Source organism: Pavona decussata, unplaced genomic scaffold (assembly GCF_977016875.1).
Source record: "Pavona decussata unplaced genomic scaffold, jaPavDecu1.1 SCAFFOLD_2, whole genome shotgun sequence".
Lineage (NCBI taxonomy): Eukaryota > Metazoa > Cnidaria > Anthozoa > Scleractinia > Agariciidae > Pavona > Pavona decussata.
Window position 1 is genome coordinate 359,783 of NW_028145426.1, and position 24,473 is coordinate 384,255.

A 24,473-nucleotide genomic window follows, 5' to 3' on the forward strand; every position below is an offset into this window, starting at 1 on the left:
TTAACAGCGGGTGGATCTGGTTTTCGAAGTAGCTCTGAAAAAATTGCTTACGTTTTCGCTTCACTGGTTCATTGCGAGACAGGTTTTCGAATAAACCAGCTGTGCCAACAAGAATACAGTACTTTTAAAATTCGCGGTAATTGGAATATTTTACAGTCAAGTGGTTTTCTTGATGTTATGAATTGTTAGTTTTGACATCCATTGTTATGCAGACCTGCCCGTATGACAATAGCTCTTTTACCCAAGACGCGCCATTTTCAAACGCAACTCCAACAGCTAGTTTTTAAACTCAAAAGGCGAATGGTTCCTGTTGACCTATTTTCAAAGTTGAAACGGGTTTTGTTTCAGAAAAGACCCATCTTTCATTTGCCGTGAGTGAAAATTTGAAAGGCCGTTTGGATTGTCAGAAAATCGCTTCTGAAAACGGCCCCCATACAAAAAATGGCCTATTTTTGTCCATTTCTGGGCCCTTTCTTCTCTTATTCAGGCCATTTCACGGCACGCACGCATTCGAATTTGCCGCTTCACCGCTTATGAATAATTAATGATGTCCAGGCATTCTGCGCGATGGCGGGTTTGAATAACAATGATTTTAGTGTGTTAGTTATTTCAGTTGTACTTGTATTTTGTTAAGGGAATTAAGATGAATTGTGTAGTGTAAGTCACCGACAAGAGAAACTTTGCCTTCTTAGCCGGACTTCCTGGAACTGTTTAGATTATCCTTACGGTTGTGTTTTACAAGTGACACAGTTGAAACCATGTTAGTCATGTCTTTCAACGAAATAGTTTGTTGTAGACATAATGTTAGTTATGCTGATCAAAAGTTGTTTTCTTCTGGTACCAATTCAGTGTGAAGCAAAAGTCTTGTTTTGAAGTGTTTCCTCGGAAACCGTACCATTGAATAGTTACGGCCAAATTGGTTTTTAAGAAGTAACAATAGATTGTTTATGCTTTGTCAACAAGAGTTTCCTTAGTTTTTACTTTTAGTTATCTTGCTGCCAGAACTTGACTGGAAATAACTTGCTTATTTGTTTTTAGTAATTTTTGGTGTAACTCCGCCATGTTTCAAGTTGTATTTGAACCACTTGAATTTTACCCTTAACGACTTTTAATCTATAAGTAATTACTGAACGGAAACACCTGTTTTACCAGATCTGTTGTACCAACACGTAATTAATTACACGTAGCAAGTTAATTTATGGAAAAAAGGCGGAACCAAGATTTGGACAAGAAGGTTGTGTTCTATTTTAAGTCTCCGTTATAAAGTGCATGTTGTTATGCGATTTCATTTAATATTTGATTTCTCTTGTATTTAGCCAAAAGTGTTCATTTGTAAAAGATAGAAATGTTCCTTGCAGTTTTTATGTAGGAGCACATTTTAAACTATTTTCAATTTTAGCCACTTGGCATTTCAGTTAGCGATTTCGGATTATATTTCTATTAAAGAGTATTTCAATAAAACGAGTGGTGCCAAGAAGAATTGACATCTCCGAAAACTTAATTGCTCGCAAGAATAAAAAAACAACAACAACTAAACAAACTACAACACTGGGATCATTAAACATCGGAGATTCAACTCTTATTGGTAGCACCTCGTTTTTTCTGCTATTCATCCATATTTATCCGCATTTATTCGTAGTTACTGGTTTTGGGATTTTGAAATGATAAAATAAACTTTGGGATTTAGATAATCGGTTAAAATAATTTAAAACGTTGAACTTCAGTGATTTCTCGTTGACCATTGAGAAAGTAATGTTAGTCTGAATTGTAATTTCAAGTTGTGATTTCTTAAACAATCTTTTCTTAATTTCAGAGTGAGTTTCAGCTGTCTGTATTTTTTTAGAGAAATGATTTATTTTAATTTAGCAATTTGCGTAAGATGGTAAGCTTCCGAAACAAGCAATTTTCTTTCAATAAAACTCTTACGAACTATTTATTTTTAGCCGCGAAACACTCGCACTTCTCGAGGAAAGTACGCGTACTAACTATACATTTTCTGTATACTACTAAGAGCTAGCTTTCCTCCAGGTTTTCAACACCTTCTAAGCTCTTTGTTCTCAATTCGTGAACTCAAGGCCTTACATCTCGATACATCGGTGCTTTTCATAATTCAGAACTTAACTTTCCTTCGATGGCAACTTGGGTAAAGTTGACATCTTCTTATAGGTCCGTTTACTTTGCTGTCTAAGAATTCCTTATTTGAGTTATTTCTTGAAATACAGAATTTTGCACAAGTAAACATAACTAGTCTCATTTAAGATTCTTTTATTTCTGAGGCCACGAACAGCTGAAACTACCTCATAAGATCTAAATGATATTATTTATCTTTGGTGTTAGCAATCAAATTTTATGAATATGTAATGTAAGCATAAATAGAAACGACTTTCGTGAATAAGCAGACTTGAGAATTGTACTCACAGAAAACTCATTAAAACTTAAAGACCAGTCGAAACTTGCGGTGAACTTACTTTCGTTGCCGATAAATTGTTTGGTAACATTTATATTGATTTCCTCGCTTTGTTTTGTTCAGAGCATTTGGCGATGACATTGAAAATTGAAGAAGAAAATCGTTTTGGTCCTGAAAGTTTCTCGAAGGAAAATAAGAACTACCGCGCAAGGTATTACGTTAGCTTACATTTACGATTGATGAGATTTTGACAGCAGATTGACAGTTCCCGCTTAGACGATATAAAAGTGATGAGATTAATCTGTTCTTGGCCTTTTCAAATTGATCCTGTTAGAGTAAGGTTTTTCAGTGTTATCAATAAATTAACCAAAAGAGAAGAAAACGTGGTTGTGTTCCTTGAAGCGTAAAGCGTGGTTTACACTGCGACATAAGCATAAGCACAAGCATAAACATAAGCATAAGCAGTGTAAACCGGGAGTAACATAAGCTTAAGCATAAGCATAAAAAAAAGGAATCGTTTCCATTTTCTTATGCTTATGCTTATGTCGCTAAAGTAAGTGTGTAAACCAGGTGTAACGTAAGTATAAGCAAAATCCCAAGGAAGCAGCTGTGTTTGATGCCAGCGGATATTCAAGTTTATAGTGTCCAATGCTACTCCGTCATGTCTCGCAGTCTGAGAATATGTTTTCTCAAATGGAAGAAAGATCCTCGCAGTTACTACCCAACTTAAGCAGATGCGAAAAGAAAGCCTGAAAAAACTTCAGGCTTGAACGGGATTCGAACTCTGCGATGCTGGTGCAGAGCTCTACCAACTGAGCTATCAAGCCAACTGGGAGCTGGTCATATTGTGAGTTCGTGATATACCCGAACTCACGAACTCATACTCCCGCGGCTTCATTCTGGAGCTCATTGCGCTTTCGTACGTGTCACTTTCCTTGTGCTTATGCAACAAGTGTGAACTTTCGTTATGCTTATGGTTACGCTTGTGCTTATGCTTATGTTGCAGTGTAAACCAGGCCCCAGTTGTTCAAAGGCCGGATAACTTTATCCGCTGGATAAGGCACTATTCGAGGTCTAAAATATACTTCACGTTAAACGTTGTCCAACGTTTTCGTACACTCCTAAACTAGACTGTGGTTAGAGTGTGCATATTCGCTTGTACACGAGGAAATACTAAAATCTTTGCACAGATTGAAACTGTTGGATAGTGACTTATCCACTGGATAAAGTTATCCGGCCTTTGAACAATTGCGGCCAGGCTTAAAAGTGCGTAGTACAAAAGTACAACAAGAGGAATCTTCTTGTTCCCTTTTCCTCGCGCGTCTCGCGCGGTCCCGATTTCTCTTCTCCCTTCCCTTTAATAGCGCCTGCCAAGCAGGCTACAGAGGTAAGAGAGTATTTGGCGGTGACAAGACACATATTTATCTAATTAAATGGCAGTCTGCAAACGTATAAATAGGTGTGTTGATTGTCTCAGTCAGGAACTTTTAAAAAAGTTTCAGATGTTTTTTGTGTATATGAAAGCGCGTGCCACGTGTGTGCGTGCATAAGGGCGACTGCGTCTGAGCCCAGGAACATTAATACACCCGGCTGCCGCCATGTTTGTTCTTTTTGTCCCTACAGTTTACATGAAGCTAGGATCTTTTTAAAGCTAGGATCTTCCTATCTCTCAGCTGGGAAGTTCCTATCTCTAGGAAGATCCTAGCGCTAGGGCCAAGTACAACTTTTTGCATTTAAAGTGAATAAAGAAAACATATGGCGCTAGGATAATGCGCTCTCAAGGATCTTCCTAATGCTAGGATCTTTCCCCCTCCATTTAAACAGCCCCTAAAATGAACCTCTTGGGCTACATTGTAGGTAGTGTTATTATGAATATATAATAAAACCGAACACAAACATACCTCAAGAGACTTCTTTTTCAGTTAGGGCATATGGTAAAACCCTTTTAACATTCCCTACTGTTTCATGCTATCAACATTTAATGGCTTGATTCGCACCATAATGATCACTAAATGGTTAGTTATTGGAATTATCAGCTAAAATGTCGCTCGAAAACTACGTGGTGACCGCGTGCTATCGGCAAATATTTTAGGGATTTAAAATATCAGTCTTGTTAAAATTCAACTTCGATGGGACATAAATTTGAAATAAAACTTCGGCGATTAATCACATAGTTAAGAATTAAAAACGAAAAAGCTGCTCCGTGTCTCTTAACTTTTAAGGTTAACACTGTGACTATTTGCCATCGAGTTACGTTCCCAGAAAACCAAACCTTTATGCTTGAAGTATTCTTCTATTTTGTCCGACAAAATTGCGAACGGTGCAGTTATCAGCGAAATTGCATTGGGTGGTGCTATAGACACACTGTGTCAGTTAACATTTCGATCGTGGTCAGTTTGGATGGTCAACAAACATAACTTTTCTGGCCAAAAAAAAATCCCCAACCATCCTATGAAGAGATCACGGGGCATCTGATATATTGTTAAGTCAAGGTGTACTTGTCAGAATTTGTAACAGACTCCGTTCGATGCGTTGAAGATTTCACTTAACTTGTTATTTGGTTTTGTCTCACTTATCCGATGAATATGCAAGACTCCATAACGCAACAAACTTTGTTAACCATGCAAAAATTTGAAGTATAAGTCTGGTTGTAAACGAGCAAGTTTTTCTTTGACAAGTCTTCTTCATGCTTTATACACGCCGGAACTAGTCAAAATTATCAAAAAAAAAAATCGTCAAGGAAAACTTGCTCATGTACAACCAACCCAAGACGTGTAATTGTTGATGTAAAACGCTGGTATACATGCGCAAGCCAAGTAAACAAAAGTTTCGGTTTAGCTCATGATTGGAAAATAATATAATTGCACATTTGCTCCGAGATCTCAAGCTAATCAGTAACGGCTAAACGCAACTGAACTGTGTTTCGTTAAAGAATGGCTGTGGCATAACGAGAGCTCTGATTGGTTAGACAAGCTCTTAGACATTAGAAAATAACCTTCACTAAAGACACTGAACATGCACCGTGGTTGCTTGAAAGCCATGTTTGTTTAATTATACAGAAACGCATTGCAGTTTCCTGAAGGACACAGCAAACACTATTATTACAAACGCGCCCTCAGCCGGGCTTTTGCAGAACTAAAAACGTTTACCTGCGACTCTTTCTATTGAACAGTTAGACGGCAAACTCCATTTTTCTACTGACCGATAGTTCGCTCCGAGCCAACTTTCCCGCAAAGTCGGTAGAAACCGAGAGCGAATCGTCTGATTATTCAGCAAAACTCAATGACCGATCTATTCAACGAAAAAATTCAGGGAAAAAAAATGGTTCAGTTCCAGCCATTTTGGTCTACGAGTTCGGCAATTTTCCTCGCATGCGCTCTCAAGACAGTTTATAAATGATTAGATCACCCTTGCATAGGCCATCATATTGCGGGTTTACTGATCATGAATAAACGGTCACCAGGTTATGCTAAACTCTCTAAAATGACGTTATTTTGTATTTGTTACATGTTACATGTTCATACACTCATTACGTCACGATACATAGTTCCTTAATTTTTCCGTAATTTCTAACTGTTTTGAGTTCACATCTCCTAATACAAACACCATTGTGTTCGTACCAAGATATGTAAACTAAATACTCAGGGTTTCTAGTCCTTATCAATAACTATTTGGTCCGTCTTAGAGGTCGTGCTGAGGTTAGTGGATCGCTGCCATTTAATCCGACTTAGTACAGCGAGCACTCTGGCGTCACACAGCCGCAATGCGCCTCTTGGTTTTACTTGTCTTGTCTCTGCCGTGCTGTACTCAATTATAAGTAGATCGGTTTTCAATTGAGTGGACCGAAGTAATTACTCTGGCCGATCACAACAAACGTAAACAGCCCATTGAAACAATCAAAATTCGAAGCAAATATATGTAACCGGCGCCAAGCGCGGGAAAATGCTTGCAGGCAAGTACAAGTCACGATTGGTTTAAATTTGCATCTTATTAATCCAGAAAGTGGCGCGAATTTTGCTGGCCAGTTGCAGGACGTAGTAAAGTAAAACCAAAGCGAACACGAACTACTCTCGACACTCAATCGGCTCTAATACACTTTGTTTTGCATTTACTGAATTGAATTTGACGTCGGAAAATCAAGTAGCCCTGCAGTAGTGTAACATTTAAGAGACAGCTTGACACGCCAGTAACATGACGTTAGAAATAGGCTCACATTTTGATTTCTTATTTAAAGGAATCAAGAACAATAAAAATAGTTGTTTCTCTGCCTTCACAAATAGAATCGTAGTAAGTAATTGTTTAAGTATTTACTATACTTTAGACCTATTTTTAGTAGGAATTTCTGCAATTAAATTAGAGTATTAAGTTAAAAAAGTTTTAGATAAGTAAGTAATTGTAGTATCAGCTCAAGATATCATTTTACTACTAGAAGATAAAGTCAATGTTCATAATTACATTTGACTGATTCGAGATATGGAAATAGCAAATAACTAAACGTAAATACAGTCAAACATGTTAAGGGTTTCTTTTAGGCCAGCAACTGAATAAGCTGAAGTACTTGTTCAGGCAGACTTTGTAGTTCAGGGAAGAGATCATATTCAGCATCAGACTCGTCATATGAGTCAGAATCAGAGACCAAAGGGACATCATAATCTTCATCTTCAGGGAGCGAAATTGTAAGCTGTTCCATTAGAGACACGAGCTCTGTCATAGAGGGTGTGGTCTGCAATAACTCCTGGTCCGTTTCCATTGACTCTTCAGCGGGCTCCACAGTAAAAGGTGTGACCGGCAATGGTCGCTTGGCATCCATAACGTCTCCTAACACATTCTGTCCTGTAGTTGATTCTTTTTCTGGAGATTGCAGAAGTAGGCTTGCATTCAACAGCCCTTCGAATGGAATCGCTATTTCCTTTGCTGGTTCTTGATTTGCGTTATGGCGCAGTTCTACCACCTTCAATTTTCGCTGCCTTGAGATTGTACGCGTACGTGAATGAGGACCGTTTTGGGATGCCCTTTCCTTGATAATTTTTCTCAACCGTGCGAGCACTGGAGTCTCGCGGCGAGATTGAGCAGCAACTTGTTTCTTCCGTGGTTTCTTTGCTTGAAATTCTGACACTAATATTTGATTGGAACAGCCAACGCTCGCGGGTTTGCTTCTTTTCTTTCCTTTCTTAGCAGTGGATGATCGCTCGATTTCTTGAGGGGCCTCGGCTTTCTTATCTGCGCTGACTTCGTTGGAACAGCCAAAGATTAAAGATTTGCTTCTTTTCTGTCCATTGTTGACATCGAAGGATGAATGCTCAATATCTTGCGAAGCTGTGTTCTTATCTACGTCAATTTGATTGGAACAGGCAATACTCTCAGGTTTGCTTATTTTCTTCCTTTTGCTAACTGCGGAAGAGCGCTCGATTTCTTGAGGGTCGACAGCTTTCTTACCTACGCCGATATGATTGGATCGGCCAACGCCAGTAGTTTTGGTGTTATTCTTCTCTTTGTTAACATTAGAAGAAGCGCTCTCACTTCCTTGAGATGACAATTTCTTTGTATGATCACCACCGGCCTTGCTGGGCGAACCAACACTCGCAGCTTTGATTCGTTTCTTTCTCTTTTCAACGCGCAAGGAAAAGCGCCCACTGTCTTGATGTATGTTTACGTTACTTGTCTTATCTGCGCTGTTTTGTGGCAGTGCTGTCACTTGGGAGCTTGGAACACTTGTTCCTTCATGCAAAGTCTCTTCTAAGCTTTCATTTGTAACTTGACCGGAAACTTGGCGTGTTGCGCGCAGTGGATGACTGTGAACTCGGCTTCCATTTGCGGCTTGAAATTGGTCAGCGCCCTTTGCGTTGTCATTGGTTACTGGATAAACAGAAGCATCAATCTTGGTGTAGTTATAATTTTTATAGTCCATACTAGTAAGAGGACATTTACCAGTAACCCTAGAAGAAATTCGCGAAGAAGCGCATGGTCTTTGGTGAATGAGGTCTCTGGAGAAAAAATCTCCAATCAATGAACGTTTCACTGTGGAAGTCGTTCCATTTTCACTGCAGGTTCTAGTTGTAGTAGTTGCTTTCTTCCTTTTTTCTGTCTTGGGCCTGAGGTTGTTCGTCTTTTGACAGCGATCTTTTATATCCTCACCTTTAATGAAGGCCGCAAATAATCCCCCTTCATCCCAGACGGGACTCTTGTTTTCTTCGTAAATTGCATTGAACAAATCCAACTCGCGGTGGACGCGAGCACACAGTTTCTTCACAACACATAGGAGTGTTATCACAACACAAATCACTGTTGTGACAACAGAAATCAGGGCACACGGAATCACTAAAGCCGTAATAATTGCACAGTTGAGTATGATAGACCTTTCACCGTCCATCTTCGCATGCTTCCGTACCTGACTTTCTGAACAGACTTTGTTTATCTCGTTTATGGCGATTTTCCATTTTGTCTGTTTCGTCGTACTTTACACAGCTCGCGCATGAATTCGTACGCGCGCGCTATTTGATAAACACTGTGCGATCAAATTGTGCACCCTGTTTTCCTAAAGAGATTTAGAATCGCGTTTACTGCAAACAATAAATGTGAGATACACGTTTATGTGTACTTGAAAAAATCAGTACATAGATGAGAACAGTGTAATGTAATTCTCGCCTTTCATGCTAATGCAAAACTACTCAATTTTACAGAAAAAATGAAAACAACGAGCGGCAAATGAAGTTTAAACATGGTCATGTGGTCATCTCTGTCATTTGCTTAAACGGTATTCTAAATGATTGTAATATTTTAAGGTCTACTGTCAAGGGGAGAGATCCTGCAACATTCGTATCCGTTCATTTTAGACTTGTTTTTGGTCGCAGAAAGATTTTAGTTGTGTGCATGTCGTGCAAGACCAAAAAGTACGTATAAATAATTGTACATACTATATCAGTGGCCTTATAATATAGATTGTGCAGACACAAGCTTAGATGATGAAGACAGCATTTTTACTTGTACTACTACTACTACTACTACTACTACTACTACTACTACTACTACTACTACTACTACTACTACTACTACTACTACTACTACCGTATTATTGTTGTTGTTGTTATAATATGATTTACTGTAAAGGACGAATTATGAAATCATAAGTGGACACAAGTGCAGTGTCACTACATAGATATTCATCGCACGTGAATAGAAGTGAAATAGACGCAAGGAGAACTAAATGAAACTCACGCTGAAATGTGACAGTTACGTTATTATTGCTATGGTAAGAACTGTTGCTTAGAAACCAATGAAAAAAATTAACTTTAATTATTGATTGAATAGGTGGTATAATAAGAATGACTAAAACCGAAACTTGCCTTCGTTACGAAATTTTGATTTGAAAAGATCTAATCCAAGACCAGAAAAACTGTTGTGAGTCTGCCATAACAGGAATTAAAGAAACTGAACTTGGTATATGCCAACCCAGCTACCTTGGTGTTTTACTCAATCTAATCAAGGGTAACCAACGAGAAAATTAAAGGGGCACTGTCAGGGTGATTGTGCTGTATTTTGGTCAAAAAAGCTCAGACATTTGACGAAAAACCTCTTTGCTAACATGTGATAACTCTTAAAACACCGGGAAGAAAATATTAAGGGGTTTCTCTAAGGAAGAACAAACTAAAATTAGTTTTCAGCGACTTCCCTAAAATACACAAGAAATACACTCTGGCCAAATACAAATTGGCCAATTTTTTCAAGTTGGAATCCCTTTCCATCCTACCCATCTACAGTCAAACATATTAATTAAAACTAGTTTCTCTCCACTACATGGTCAAAACTGTATTAAGTGGACCCCATATTAAGCGGACAGCAGCACAAGTCCCATTTTTCCTCCCCCGCATTTACTGTAAAAAGAACCTGTATTGAACGGACACATCTATTAAGCGGACGCACGCGGACACCTTAAACTTGACTTTTATGGGGGTGATTTCGATTGTTAAAACCCTGTATTAAACGGACACTGCAAAAGGATGCATGTTTTTTGTCCACGTTTTAACAGATCGGTCATTTAACTTTTCCGACAAAAGAGCTATCACATCTTTGTAGAATTAACTTTAGCAATGGGCTGATTTACAACGATGTTTTTCCAGCCCTTTTGAACTGAAGAGTGACGCTGACTCCTTCCCAGGCCCCAACGCATTTCGCGCAAAGAATAGACGCTAAACTTTTCTGCGACGCCTGAGAACGAGGCAGAGTGTGACGTTTAGATACTTTCGCTTTCTTGTTTATTTAACGGTTCCAAAATAATCTTGAATTTTAAAAGTTCTGTCAACTAATGTCACAACAGGAACGAGATGTTCAGTAATGAAAGCATTAACCTGAAGACAAAACCTTCTATATAAGAAATGGAGTCTATTTGTTAAATACTTCACATTCTAAAAGCACCATTATGAAGAACTTGCAGAATACACGTACATTTGAATTTAGGCCAAAATTAAAAACATTTAGCACAACAGAAAAATCTGAAAAGCTTTCATTTGAGAGGCCACACTTGAGGATTTCAGACACCTGATTAAAGTTGGTGCCTCAACTACTGACTTGCTCAATTTCCGAGGAAGTTTAACTGCGCGATGGCAAGCTGTCAAACAGTATCTACACAACTCAAATTTGAGATAGTATAAAGCGTTTACAAAATCAGACTTGCACTAAATATCTACTGATTTTTCTCGCTCTTCCAAATGTAGAAAAGCAGACTGTTGTGGTGTTTGTATACCCTGTTGGCCAGTAGTCAATCATGTCAATTTTCCCCGTAACACACTGTTCCGCGGTATTTTATTGGTTTTGTTCCATGTTATATATAAACATCTTTCTTCAAACTCCGAACGGCGGGACTTGTAATAGATTGTTTGCATCAACAGAAAAATATAGCCGTTTATAAAACTGTTGTTCATTCGGTCACGATACGATACCTTTCAAATTTCTTGTTTATCAAAGAAGAAAAGATTTGTCTAACCTGCCCTGAACCTGCCTTTCACCTCAAAATTCTAAGTCAACAGAAACGAGCAAAATGTTTCGATATTTTTTTTTTCACTGATTTCTTTTTACAGATATTGTGCGTTGATTTCGACTGCCAAGTCTAGTAAATGCGGTATTAGACTGCACCAGGTGCCCCCATAAGCTGCTTCCTCGGCCATTCGTTATTCTCCAAGATCAATTTTAATTAGTTAATTCTTCAATAAAGGAAATTCCATTTAATATATTTTTTTTTGCCCTCCTTCCACGCAACATAACTTGAAAATAGTCACACTTTATGCATTAAAACGGAGCCTGAATAAACAAAGTAGGAAGATCTTCATCAGGGGATGTATGGCGTTACGCAGCAGGGGTGACAGCTGACTGCAGGAGCTAATCAAAAGTCTTCTGTTTTTTGTGTGTGTCGCCTGACCTGTCACTTCTCGCTCACGCGTTTTGACGTCGCTAACCTTCAGCTCTGCGACAGAATTTCAGGAAACGCTCGTAGAGATAGCCCTCTTGAAACTGCCTCAGGGATATGGGTAAGTAGAAAGATAGTTTGTAGCCTTTTGCTAGCTTAAACGATCAGGGATGGTGCTCGTGGTAAGTGCAACTGATGAGCTACAACAATTATCTGATTATAACTCGATCAACACAATCCAATCGTTTAGCAATGTGAAGAATGTGTGTACATCTTGCAGCGAGTGCCTGCGTTCACACAAGGACTCATTAGAATATAACTGGACTACAAGACTTGCAAATTCTTGAATATTAAGGGCGCTATCTCGTACAACTCAGTCAGGCCTGGAAAAAAATGATCTTATAGTTGTAACATCTGATTCTTGCAACAAAGCGGAAAAACATTCGGTGTTAAAAGAAAATTGTTTAACAGATAAGATTTTTATTGTGCTCAGTTATATCTATCCCAGCGAAGGATATTTCTTCCTCTTTTAATAGAATCAACAGCTCTTCTGAGACGGGTTGGTCGTACGGAAAGACTCGTGCTCTGGCTTAATCATGACTGAAATCAGAGCTGATAAGTTAGGATATTGTTTTGTTAGAAAGGTGATAAGTATTTGGTATCATAAAAGGATCTAGAAGGGAATGAAACAAAAACTTCAAGAGAAGCCTTTATAACGGTAAGCAATTCATCTAAACTGATGTTTTCAAGATACTATTTTCTACTTAGTGTCTTACATACACTTTTACAATAGGGGAAGAGACAAAGGAATTGCGATTGCGCACTTCACGCTGAGAAAATGCGTCAAACAAAACAAACAATCTCCTTTCTGTCAATTTTAAAACCACAGCTAGTAACAGAACCACTTGAGCACGGAGGAGGATTCAGCCAAAAAAATTTAAAGAAAAAACGTCCCCCAGATTGTTTTTCATGTACTCAATCTAAAATAGGCAATTAATACGTGGTCAAGACGAGGTCATATCTTATGAAATAAGAGTCGATAAAGGAAGATATAGTTACCTAACTTTGTCAACAGGGGGCAAGAATCACGTTTCCCATAGAACACTTAAAACATTTTTACGAACCATAATTTTGCAAAACTAAATTTCCAGGCTATGATATTTTGCGATTCTCTTTCACGTGGTATGACTTTTTACGCAAAACTAGCCAAGACGAAGCGGCGAATTTACCTCAAAGGGGGAGTGAGGTAAGGTCACCCAAATTTTTACGCGGGATGCCCTGAGGGGGCATACCGTGTCTAAAAACGGGTCGATTTCTTTTTTTTTTTCTTCCTCGTAGCTACAAATCGGTACATTAATTTATTCATTAAACCCTCCCCTCTCCTACTCGGGATGTATCGTTCTGATTGTCTTCAACAGAAGCAGGCCAATCAAAATCCATTCTTGTCGCTTATATCGCGAGGGAGGGGACCCACTCACCTCTACCTGTGTGACGTCAACGCATCATTTGATTTCTTCATTAAAACTGCATTAAATTGTGGCACCATGTTGTTAACATGTTCTGGACTCAAGTGTGCCGTTTTCAAACGGAAATTTCACCATTTTGAAGCCGTAAATCGAAAGAGTAACTTCTAAGAAGCACTCGACATCTAAAACGGTGGAAATTGGAGAGTTCCTGGCGAAGGAATCGTGCTTTCTTTGACAGTCTTAGTCCACGACTGCAGACAGAGAAGAGGTCATTGAGAAGCTTACGTTATCGCAATGGAATTCCCGCAATTTCCCTTGAAACCCTGAGTAACGTAACACAAGGAGAACAACGTAACGCGATCGTCGTGACTCAAACTATTCCATTAGCAAGGATAGTTTTATCAATCGGCGAAGCATACAGTTGGAATAAATGAATCAGTCCGGGCATCACGCGTAATGCCAGTATAGCAGGCATCTTGTTTACACCAATGTCAAGGCCCGTGTGGACTTTCTCAAAGTCCGTTTTCGTTGAAGGGCCCTCGGAGTCCAGTCAGGCTGATCAAGGGGCCGAGGCTCCGAGAGTTTCACGGAGAGAAGCGAGTCGATCGCTCGTTAGCGGTCCGTCTGCAAGTGAATACTAATTTACAGTGCTACTCAGACACTCAACCTTTATTAAAGGTTGATGGAGAATAATACTGTGCTTTATTTGTGTAAGTTAGTGTAGCCCAAGAAGCAACAATTTAGTTCTTTTCACATATCCTCTCTACAACTAATTACAACAAGGCAATGTGTTTCAACCAGAAAGGGAGAGCCACACGTGGTTCCGCTTATGATCAAGTATTCCAAATATTTACGTTGCTTTTTATAGGAACTGTAATTTGGAATTGATCCATGTAAAATATATTATAGCCTGCGTAGCAGTCGTTTCCGTTTCCTTCAAGCCAAGCGGGTCAAGCGCGCGAGGGCATTTGGCAAAGGAGCAAAAAAAGTAGGAGCGGGGGGGAGGGGCGGCCCTCCCCCCCGCTCCCACTTTTTTGTTCCTTTTTGCCCAATGCCCTCGCGCGCTTGCCCCGCTTGGCTTGAAGGAAACGGAAACGACTGCTACGCAGGCTAAATATATTATATTTATGGGTTTAACTCGCGTGTGGTATGTAAAGGTCCCCACTTTAGGTCTGTGGATTACCTGCGCGTGAGTAGAAAAATTAATCACTTTCGATACTTCAGTTACGCTACAGATCATCTGACTTTGAATGACAGAAAACAAAGTAAATTGTATTTAACAATTATTCCAAGAGCGCGCGTTGGACATGAGATGATATTGGTTTCATTAAAAACAATCAAGAAATGTTGTTCGATCTTGCTGATTTCGCTTTGCAAGAACAACCAGAAGACAATTTAATGGTCTCAGGAATGGTATAATGGCTCTTATACCATGGCCGCTAAGCCAATTAAATCCCTGATCTAGTTTTTAATAGTTGTATTACTTGGACGGCATTTCAATTAATATAGTAACGTTTGTCATGTTGTAGGATCTTCTCCAGTAAGAGGAGTTCTGTGGCTTGTATTAATAGGAACTTGCTGCACTGTAAACAGCTCTCCAGGCAAGTATTTCGTTTTAAGTTTCTGAGGTCATAGAACAGTTTTCAACTGAGAGTCAATAGTACTAAATTTCACGTTTGCTTTGGTTTCGCTTTACCAGACATCATGATTGGCTAAAAAGCTCGCGCCACTTCCTGAACCAATTAAAAGTTCAAGATAAGGAAATGGTGCCTTTCCGGCCCGCACGCGTTTTCTCAGGCTTGACGCATTCACGCGAATTTTCTACGAGTTCTGATTGGTTCAACTTGTAGTTTACCCCTGTTTTGATTGGTTAAAGTGGCTGCTTTTGTTTTGGTTGAACGACACTCAGTTGAAAATGACGCCATTGTTTAAATCCGAGGCGTGTTGTCTCGGCTGGCCCTTGTTGTTCTCTACCTAACAGAATGTTGCGCATTAAGCCAAAGATTTTGCTTTAATTGTTTAAAATCTTCAGCTTCAGTTTAAGACAATTCAACTCGAAAAATATGGACAAAACAATAGCATCTTTCCTCAAGCGAATTGTGAATTTGAAAATATGTGTTCAGTTATTTATTAAAACGTTTATTCACGTTCTGCAACATTTGTTAAGGATTTTGTAACGGCTTGATGTTAGCATTTCTTGGGAATAACTGATAAGGCAAAACTATATACCTTGCTATTGATAATCCACCTAGTAGCACATATTCAGATGGTGTACTACACCATCTGATCAGAGGTACACCTCCACCCTAGCCCTCTGGGAAACAAATCCCGTAAGGACTCGCGTTCTCGTATCACCGTGTTTTTCCAACCTCAGAAGGGACTTTACGCAAACACGACGCCGACGGCAACGAAAACGTCAAAAAAGAAAAGGCTTAATGAGCTAAACAATGCTGTGCACGTGCATTACAACTTTTGGTACATTTAGTCGCCATCTTCGGCCAAACAACAACGTGAAATGCCCAAATTCAAGGTTTTATAGAGAGCGTGAGCACATGACAGTAAATTTTCATTTTCTGTGCTAACTTGAATACCGTTCCCACCAGTTCTGTTACTGGATAGTTCGGCCACATTGTAGAAGTTGAACGAATTGGAATAAGCGCAAAGTAGTACAAGTAACACGAACTTGTATTTTCAAGTGACTTTTTCGTTGGCGTTGCCGTCGTGGTTGCGTAAAGTCCCCATTATTGTGTTGTTAAAACGTAATTTGTTCCCAATTTCTTACAACAAATAAAAGGTAGCCTCCAAAGCAGTCAATTGCGTGGGAGGCCAAAAAAAGGCTGAGCATATCCAGGATAATTTGTCCCGACCAGCCTGTACCTGTCTCTGGGTATACCAAGCGAAACGCTAAAGCGGCCGGCAAGCGAAGAAGAGAAAACGAGAGGGAACTGGTCTCCCCGTAACAGGCCAACTAATTAAAAGCAAGTTACTTACAATGAAAACACCCAAAACAAACAACTGGTGTCCGAGCCATAAAAGGTGACCCATTCCATCTCTCTCTTGTTAGAGACATCTCTTGCATACGTTTGTTATCTGAAGTCGGGGCTTATGAATCTAGGGATTTTGTTCGAAAGCAGATACGTGGATGAACTCTTATTATCGTCCTCGAAGTTTTGAAACTTTGTCTCTTAATATAATGGCTTTTGTCTGGCTCTCAGACTAGCCAAAAATTGCAACAAAAACATTATTTACCCTTGTTTGTTCTTGGTTGTAATTGATGGACGATAAATACACTTATTTTGGTCGTTGTTGTTTGCAGTTAAACAGCAGAAATGCCAAGCGGACGACTTTGAGTGCGGTAAAGGGATATGCATAGAGAGGAGAAGGGTCTGCGATGGAACATGGGATTGCTCACATGGACTAGACGAAAAGGACTGCAGTAAGTGATCCCAGCGGTGATAAGATAGATAAAATCATTCAAGCACAATTTCACGGAATTGAATGGAAAACGATTTTATGATGGATTTAGCACATTAGCAAAAATATGAAGTTTTGTAGAGTTCTACTTCAAACCGAAGGAAATACAGATGGTTTTTTTTCTATTATTATTTTTAAATTTTTATGGTTATTAAATATTCAAGAATACAATTTTTACAATTACAGAAGGGAAAAAGAGGTAATACTAGTACATAAAATAAAGCTAAAGCTAAACAACAACAGCAACAATATGAACTAAATTACAAGAGAGAACACACAATTCACTCACACAAAACCTTCAATTGTATAAGTAGCTTCAAGGGTCATCACGTGGGGAAATACGGATGTTACAGTTTGTATTTACAATGTTTGCGAGTGTGAAAATGGCAATCTTTCAATTTTAATATTTCCTGGAGTTTACATGAGATCTCTACGAAACTCCACGGATTTGCTAATGTGTTTAATGCATCATGAAATCGTTTTCCAACTTAGCTACTACAGTCAAAGCCCTCCTGGCGACCAGTCTCGTAAGCGACCAGCTCTAGTTACGACCACCATTGTGAAACCCCGTTTGAATTGTCACTTAAACTCTGTAATCAAAAGCTCTCGTAAACGACCGCGACCACTTTTGGGAATTACCAACTGGTCTTTTCCTTTGTTTTTAAGCTCTCGTAACCGACCACTCAAAGATTCTGATATGTATTACGGCAATTCCTTAATAAAAGTATACACTTTGTGATCACATTTACATTAATATAGCACTGCCTAATAACGTTCATAGATAAAATCTCGAATCTAAAATTCAAGATTATTTACGACTGGATCAAGAGTGTTACCCTAAGACCGAGGTAAAAAGCTTTATGCTAAAAGCTCTGGTAAGTGACCAGCATTTTGTTTCAGCTTTTGGTCGCTTAGGAGAAGCATTCTTGTAAGCGACAAGCTCTAGTTACGAGCACTTTTTTCAATTTCCAAGGTGGTTGCTTACGAGAGCCTCGACTGTACCTGTGTAAAGGTGATACGCTAGCCATCTATTGTCAATGCGGGTGTTTAACACAGGGTGCTAATCGGCACTCTATCGAAATCTTTAAAACTTATATACTTGCAAGAATAGCTTGCAGTAGAAAAACAAGAAAAACCGGGAAAATAACAACAAAACCAGCAACAACCAATAAAATAATTATGATATAATAAATAACAAAAAGAAAAACAAAAACAAACAAACAGAAAATCAAAAACAAAAACAAAACCGAAAGTTAGGTCATGGCAATAACGGTTCACATGCTCTTACCCAATTTTATCCAACGGAATAAATGTATTAGTTGGAGTACATTTTATCCGCTGAATTTCGATTTATCCGCTGGATACAATTATCCGCTCTTAAACAATCTGGGCTCTAAAGCTAACTTGAGGATGCCATTTTGTGATTTCGTTTTGTACCCGTTAATGAGAATATACTGAACAGTGCTAGTGAACAAAGGATGAAAAATCAGGTTTAGAATGAAAGACCCTCGCCGTCAATTCATCAACTTGAGTAGTTACGTTGCAGAGAAAGAACTGCGAGCGAAACCTTTGATTCTCTTGCTCTTTTACTTCATCTTTCATTTAAATTGTGAAAGTCTAAATTTCTGTTCACCTGGATAATGTATTTTCTTCCAGGCATGCAAGGTATATTCCGAAACATGGGAAACAAGAAAACCGCGCGATTTCCAATTTACAAGAAAGTACAAGGTTTTGACATCTTCTTGAGGTTTACTGCTGTAAAGTGCACAGGGCAACTACTGGAGATAACCAGCATGGCCACAAACCAATTCTTACGAATTGCTCTTCTCAAAAATGGTGCCGTTCGTGTCTCATACAACACTCTTCGCGGCAGGGGCCAATTCGATCTTTCTATGCCAATCAAGGGCAACTTCTGTGACGGAAAGAGGCACGTTTTCACATTGAACTTGTACCGTGGTGCTGTTTTCTATAACGCTGATAGGTCACCCTACCTAAGGTTGTACGTGTCGCGTTTACGAGAGCCATTTTCATCGCCAAATAAAATAGTCCTTGGTAGAGAGCTCGAGGGATGCATTTCTGGTTCGAGTGTGGTCAATCGCTTTAACAGGACAGAGGAACATGTTCTCAGTATGTCTGCTGGCTGTTTCGTAAAAAGTAAGTAGGACAGTTTGTTTTAGCTTACATTTATAAAGACACGACGAGAATGGACGAGAGCTGGTACCATTAATTAAGATGCCTCCTTTTGAACTGCGCATACGTTCTGCGCATCTCGGGATGGTCTGAGAACAATCTCGTTCCCAGAGCCCGCGTTACCCTTATAAAGCGGAACGGGCAACGCTTGGTAAAGGTTACGCGGGCTCTGGGAACGAGATTGGTCTGAGAAACAAAAGTTTCTCAATGACCGTTCTTGCAGACAGAAGGGTATAGAGGCAGCCATCGGCGCCTAAATCAGCCTGGAAACGAGACAGAAGAGCCTGTTTTCCTTAGTTGTACGTTCGCTTTTCATTCAACTTCGATTCTCAGAGAATACTTATGACTTATACTTTTGCCAGAAGTTTAGTCTGGACTTTCATAAGTTATATTTTTACCCTGAGTGTTTGAAAGACTACCCATCCTTCTCTTCTCTGTTGCGCGCGCATGAGCTAAAAGCGCTTACTTTAACCCTTTAAGCGTCAATATCAACATGTATATTCTCCTCATTGTTATCATGTATTTATTATGGTACTGGTTGGGAGAATTTGTGTCAGCATCAAGACCGTTCATCTTTGACGATCATTTCCGTTGTTTTTATGACCGGTCTGTTTGATCAAGTATTGATATATTTGTGAGAAATTTCATGCTGGTCACTGTTGGGGATAATGGTATATTTCCTTTCCTTTCCTTTACTTTTTTTTTTATAAGAAACCACCACTCGACCCACAACTGTTCGATCCACCATACGGCCAGTATTCACCTACAGCGTCATGGGCAGGAAGATAGCGACCTCAACTGGCTCAGTTACACCAAAGTGTGCACCACTGACATCCGCCATCTGCAAAGGTCTTGGCTACAATCTCACACAACTCCCAAATAAACTCCAACACAACACATCTCAACAAGCTTCGAGCGCATTGTCGGCTCTTCTAGGAAAGCTACAGTCTAACTGTTCTCCTCATCTCATTCCATTTCTGTGTCAGTTGTACCTTCCTCCTTGTGTTCTGCCCCAGGCCGCCGCTCCGCCCTGCCAGTCCCTCTGTGAAAGTGTACAGGAAGACTGTTCTCTGGTTAGCCAGATGGACAGCTGGCCTGGTCACTTGAGCTGTGAGCGTTTTCCGAGAGCCAATAACAAGCCAAAGTGCTTTCTGGGATCTACCAAGGTCACGACGAAGCGAACAGCATTAATAAGGGGATCGGAGGAAGGGTGGCTTATGGAAACAAATTCATTGAAACCTGAAAAAGGCTTCCCAACAAAACAAGTTCCGTTTACGAAACGTGTTCCGTCCACAACAGCTCCGACTTACAGAAACACGAGTGGAAAACAAAGAAATAAAACAAGTGAGCAACAAAGAAATGAAACAAGGAATGGAAACACCACCATCACAAGCTTACCACCGTCCAATTTCACCACTCGTTGGCCTTCGCCGTCTGAAGCAGGTCTGTAAATACATGTAGTTAGGTACATCGGTAATCCTACTTAACTAAACCTGATTTTTTACATCAAGATTCTTCATCTAGGGTGGGTGTATTACAGTAGCTACGAGCACTTTAGAGAGGCTGATCTTTGTTATACAGCTTTTCATTTGTCCCTGCGAACTGGGAGCCTCCCGCGCAAAACTTCACCACTCAAGTTCAGCGTGCGTCTCTCCCAAACCCCACCCCACCTCGCCCGCGAGTTCAGATTTTACTTTCACGAATACGGCTGCTAGTTAAGCCTAGCATAAATAGGTTCGTTTTGAAAATTCGTCTAGAAAATGTGCTTCATTTCCTCAAGCAACAATTTTGAAGAATTGAGGTAGACATAATAACATTCGAAAAAGTCTCCACATTTCGTGAGGCTCTAACAAAGAAAACACGGTCCTCATACCATTATTTCAACGCCCGTCCGTTGGCTCCGCTGTTGACTCAGAAGAACAAACTGACCAGATTTCGATTTTCCCGCTGTTTTTGTTGTTGTAGGCGGCTGTGGAGGTGTGTCTGCGTCTCCTCAGGGACAGATTATGTCACCTGGTTACCCAGCAGGGTATCCTTCAAACACAACATGCAGATGGGTGATCGCTTTGCCAAACGACTATCACGTGATCAGCTTTACATTCCATCGAGTCTATCTCGAGGAGGATAGAAACTGCGTGTAAGTAGCTTAACAGTGAAAACAAAGAAACAGCTTATCTGTTTGATGAATATTTGGTTTCATCAATTGAGCCGATAAGGTAATTTGGCCACCGTAAAGAGACTCGAGAGCTGACGTTGCAAGCGTTGGCCACCGACACAGCAGTACAGTTTCTTTGGAAATTAATCCTCTGGTCTGTTTGATAAATGACTGTTTGAAAGAGTTTGCGTACTAGTTTAAGGACGGTGCCTACTATTGTTACTCCGCATACGTTCTGCGCATCGCGAGATACACGGGTTTCCTATGGGTGGTGCCTACTATTACAGGAATATTTTTGCGCGGTTTAAAACTATGTGGAGAAAGCAGAACTTAGCAAGTGCTTTTGGTATCTCAAAAGAAAATTGGGGGTAACCATACATTTTTCAGAGATAATTAAGCTTCAATTTAGGAAAAAATCCCATACATTACTTTATATTTTGGCGCTTTTTAGAAATATTATTGCTTAACTATCTCTGTAAAATGCGTGGTTACCCCCAATTTTCTTTTTGGATTCCAATAGCCCTTGCTAAGATCTGCTTTTCCCGCAAAGTCATAAACCACACAAAAATACTTTGGTATTAGTAGGCACCGTCCTTATTCTTTTGTTCGTATTCAAATCAGCCCTTCTAACCTCGTTCTTAAACTCAAGAATCAAAAGAATATTTTACCTTGAACGAGGCAAGAAGGGCTAACATGAAAGCAAACAAAAGAATATTGAAATGGAAGCCATTTTGTAACAAGGTTTAAGGGAAGACAGGCATACAACTGTTTTAGCTTTATTCCTCACAGTCGACACCTGTGCGTTTTCAATTGTCTATATTTCACACTTATTAGTTTTCATTTGACTCGAGGTCTACACATAAATACTAGAAAACGATAGAAAACACTATTTGCCAGTGACTTTTGTCACCTTTTTCGAACTTTCAGTTTTCAAGGACCACCACTTTGGGCAACGTTTTAAATCCCCGTTTTCAATCGTATTTCGTCGGTATACATGTGCACGGAACGCCTAACCGGACAAAAAAATCTTCATTTTTCAAATAAAAATGATTGAAAACGGATACGCGTGGGCGGTGTCTAAGCAACAAATCGTTTTTGTTTTGTTTTATGAAAACCCAAACTCTGCATCCCACTTCCTGAAATTTCTTAACATTTTGTGCATCTGCAAGCTTAAACAACGCTTTCCGACGTTCGGCCCGACTCATCTTGGCACTAGTTACATCTAGTCTCAGTCGACCTTATGCGACCGCAATTTATGCAACAAGCCCAGTGTTTTAGGACGAAAGTCCAAGACTCGTATCGGAAAAAAGATCTTTCATGTGTGTATGTTTTTTTTAGGTATGATTACATCGCTGTTTATGACCTGCTGGACAATCAAGTTGGTCAGCGGTACTGCGGCTCTATTACGTCATCCATTCATAAAGATGTTAAAGGCAATGTGGCGGTGGTGGTTTTCCGTTCAGATTCCGCGAACAGTAAAAGGGGATTCATTCTTTCCTACGAAGCTCGCAAATGTGCCACTTCAACTGAAGTGGATAACTGAAAGTTGGTCGGGTGTATGACAGTCGTATATCAGTAACAAACACTTTATCAGCTAATTAACGTTTATCCAGAATGTGCCTTGCCGTTTTTCAATTGAAAAATATCGGTTCAATTTTAACTTAATTTTTAACTTCTTGAGTCCGTATCTTGAGAGTCTAGCAAACGTTTGCGACTGGCGTTTGCGACGGCGTGTTGTATGCCAAAAAATCTACAACTGTAGCTTTTTATTTAGGACAGTATAACAACTCACTTATTATGGCAAATGTGGGTACTCTTGTTATTAAAATTTCGGTATAGACCGAGGGCCTCGTTCCCAGGGTCGAGGGAGGAAAAGAGAGGACCCTAGGAACGAGGTTGGCTACCATATTTTTAGAATTGAAGACCTACGGTGCGTTTCTCAAAATTTCGATAAGGATTTTTGTCAAACCAATATAATATTGGTTAGTGGTGTTTTTTAGTGCAGGCTTGTCAGCTTTCAAGTTCAGTAATATTGCATCACTGTTGGAAAACAATGTGCACATAAAACAGTTTTTGGGACCGATAAGTCATCGGGGTTTCCTAGAAACAGGCCCCTGATCTGTTTTAATACTAAATTTGTCGTCAGTCATAAGGTAACGTGTTAAACAGGAGAATCCGAGTTAAGACAATAGCAAAGATTAAAATTAAAGTGTCTTGTAACACACTATTCAGTCAGTTATATTCTACTAGTTGGACTGAGTGGGCCTAGTCGGTTCTATATGCAGATTTTAATTTCAGAGGGCCCAAGATGGGGCAACCTACACCGTTTGCAACGTCTTGCATGGTTGGTCGAGAGGATAAAAGCACGAACAACAGAACAATGTTTCCAGCCCTAAAAAACAATGCAGCTGCAGATTATCAGGGTCCAGTGAAAATAGAGCTTTAGAGAGGTGCAGGGGTGCTTACCATTTACGCAAACCACCCTGATGGAAATTTTCGGCATAAATACGAAATGATGTAGCTTGTCTTAACAGAAGATGGAAAACATGCAAAATGTATGAATATCAGCTGTAAATCCCAAAAGGGGTTATAAAAATGCATCATTTTGATCAGAAGCCCATAATTTCCGAAGTACTCCAAATGGAATGATGTGTACCATTTGATTTTCCAACTGGAATTTCCGGGTTTTCCATGTAAGTGGTAAGCACCCCAGGTTTACTGCCCAAGATACGTAAACCCGTCCCCAGGGTCTTCGCGATATTGGAAATGGTGGACGAAGGGAAAGACCCTGGGACACGCTGCATATTTTGTCACGTGACACACTTGATTTTCGTCTTCGCAACTCTTTTCCCGCCATCAAATATGGCTTCCGGATGGATACCATATTTGATCTCGTGAAAAGTCACTTGTGTAAATTTTGTACTCCCAATACATTTTCCCCGTACGCTGTTTGGTGATTTTATCACTAGGGGTTTGTAAAGGTTTCAACAAAGAGAATGTTCATTTTATGGAGAACGTTTGGAGTGGTAACTCCCTTATGGCGCTTCCGCCCCAATTACTATGAAGTTTAGTAACTGACAACAAGCCCCTTTCTCAAAGTCCGTTTTCGTAGAGTTCAGTTCAAGCGGAAAACGGTGCCATGAGAAGACGACTTCTGGCAAGTCTAATTTAGAAGGTATCACGTTTTGCTTACGACAGTTGTATGCGAGTTCGGAAGTGCACGCCGCTTGCGTCATGTAAAAAGTCGTTCTCTTTTGATTCAACAATTCGTACACCTTCGACTGTCGTAGGATTTTGAAACAAGTTTTAAGTGTAGGAATAGGCAATGTTGAATGACAGGAGATGTTTAAGATTTTTGAGTGAAGCTAGCAGCACGCATTA

At 39.7% G+C, this 24,473-nt stretch overlaps 1 protein-coding gene across 1 annotated transcript; it reads left to right on the forward strand.

Annotated features, from left to right (window-relative positions):
• The first annotated feature begins 11,800 nt into the window (after window positions 1–11,800).
• Window positions 11,801–23,314, forward strand: LOC146489849 (uncharacterized). Its single transcript, XM_085110316.1, has 7 exons — window positions 11,801–11,928; window positions 14,803–14,874; window positions 16,590–16,709; window positions 18,404–18,901; window positions 19,649–20,380; window positions 20,903–21,074; window positions 22,431–23,314. The coding sequence occupies exons 1-7, from the start codon at window positions 11,925–11,927 to the stop codon at window positions 22,633–22,635; spliced, it is 1,803 nt and encodes a 600-aa protein (XP_084966442.1). The 5' UTR covers window positions 11,801–11,924; the 3' UTR covers window positions 22,636–23,314.
• The last annotated feature ends 1,159 nt before the right edge of the window (window positions 23,315–24,473 follow it).

Bases quoted from the DNA above. Each gene is read 5' to 3' on its own strand.
- LOC146489849 (XM_085110316.1), top strand. The intron at 14,875-16,589 runs GCAAGTATTTCG...TGTTGTTTGCAG, and splicing joins CACTGTAAACAGCTCTCCAG to TTAAACAGCAGAAATGCCAA. The intron at 21,075-22,430 runs GTAAGTAGCTTA...TGTTTTTTTTAG, and splicing joins GAGGAGGATAGAAACTGCGT to GTATGATTACATCGCTGTTT.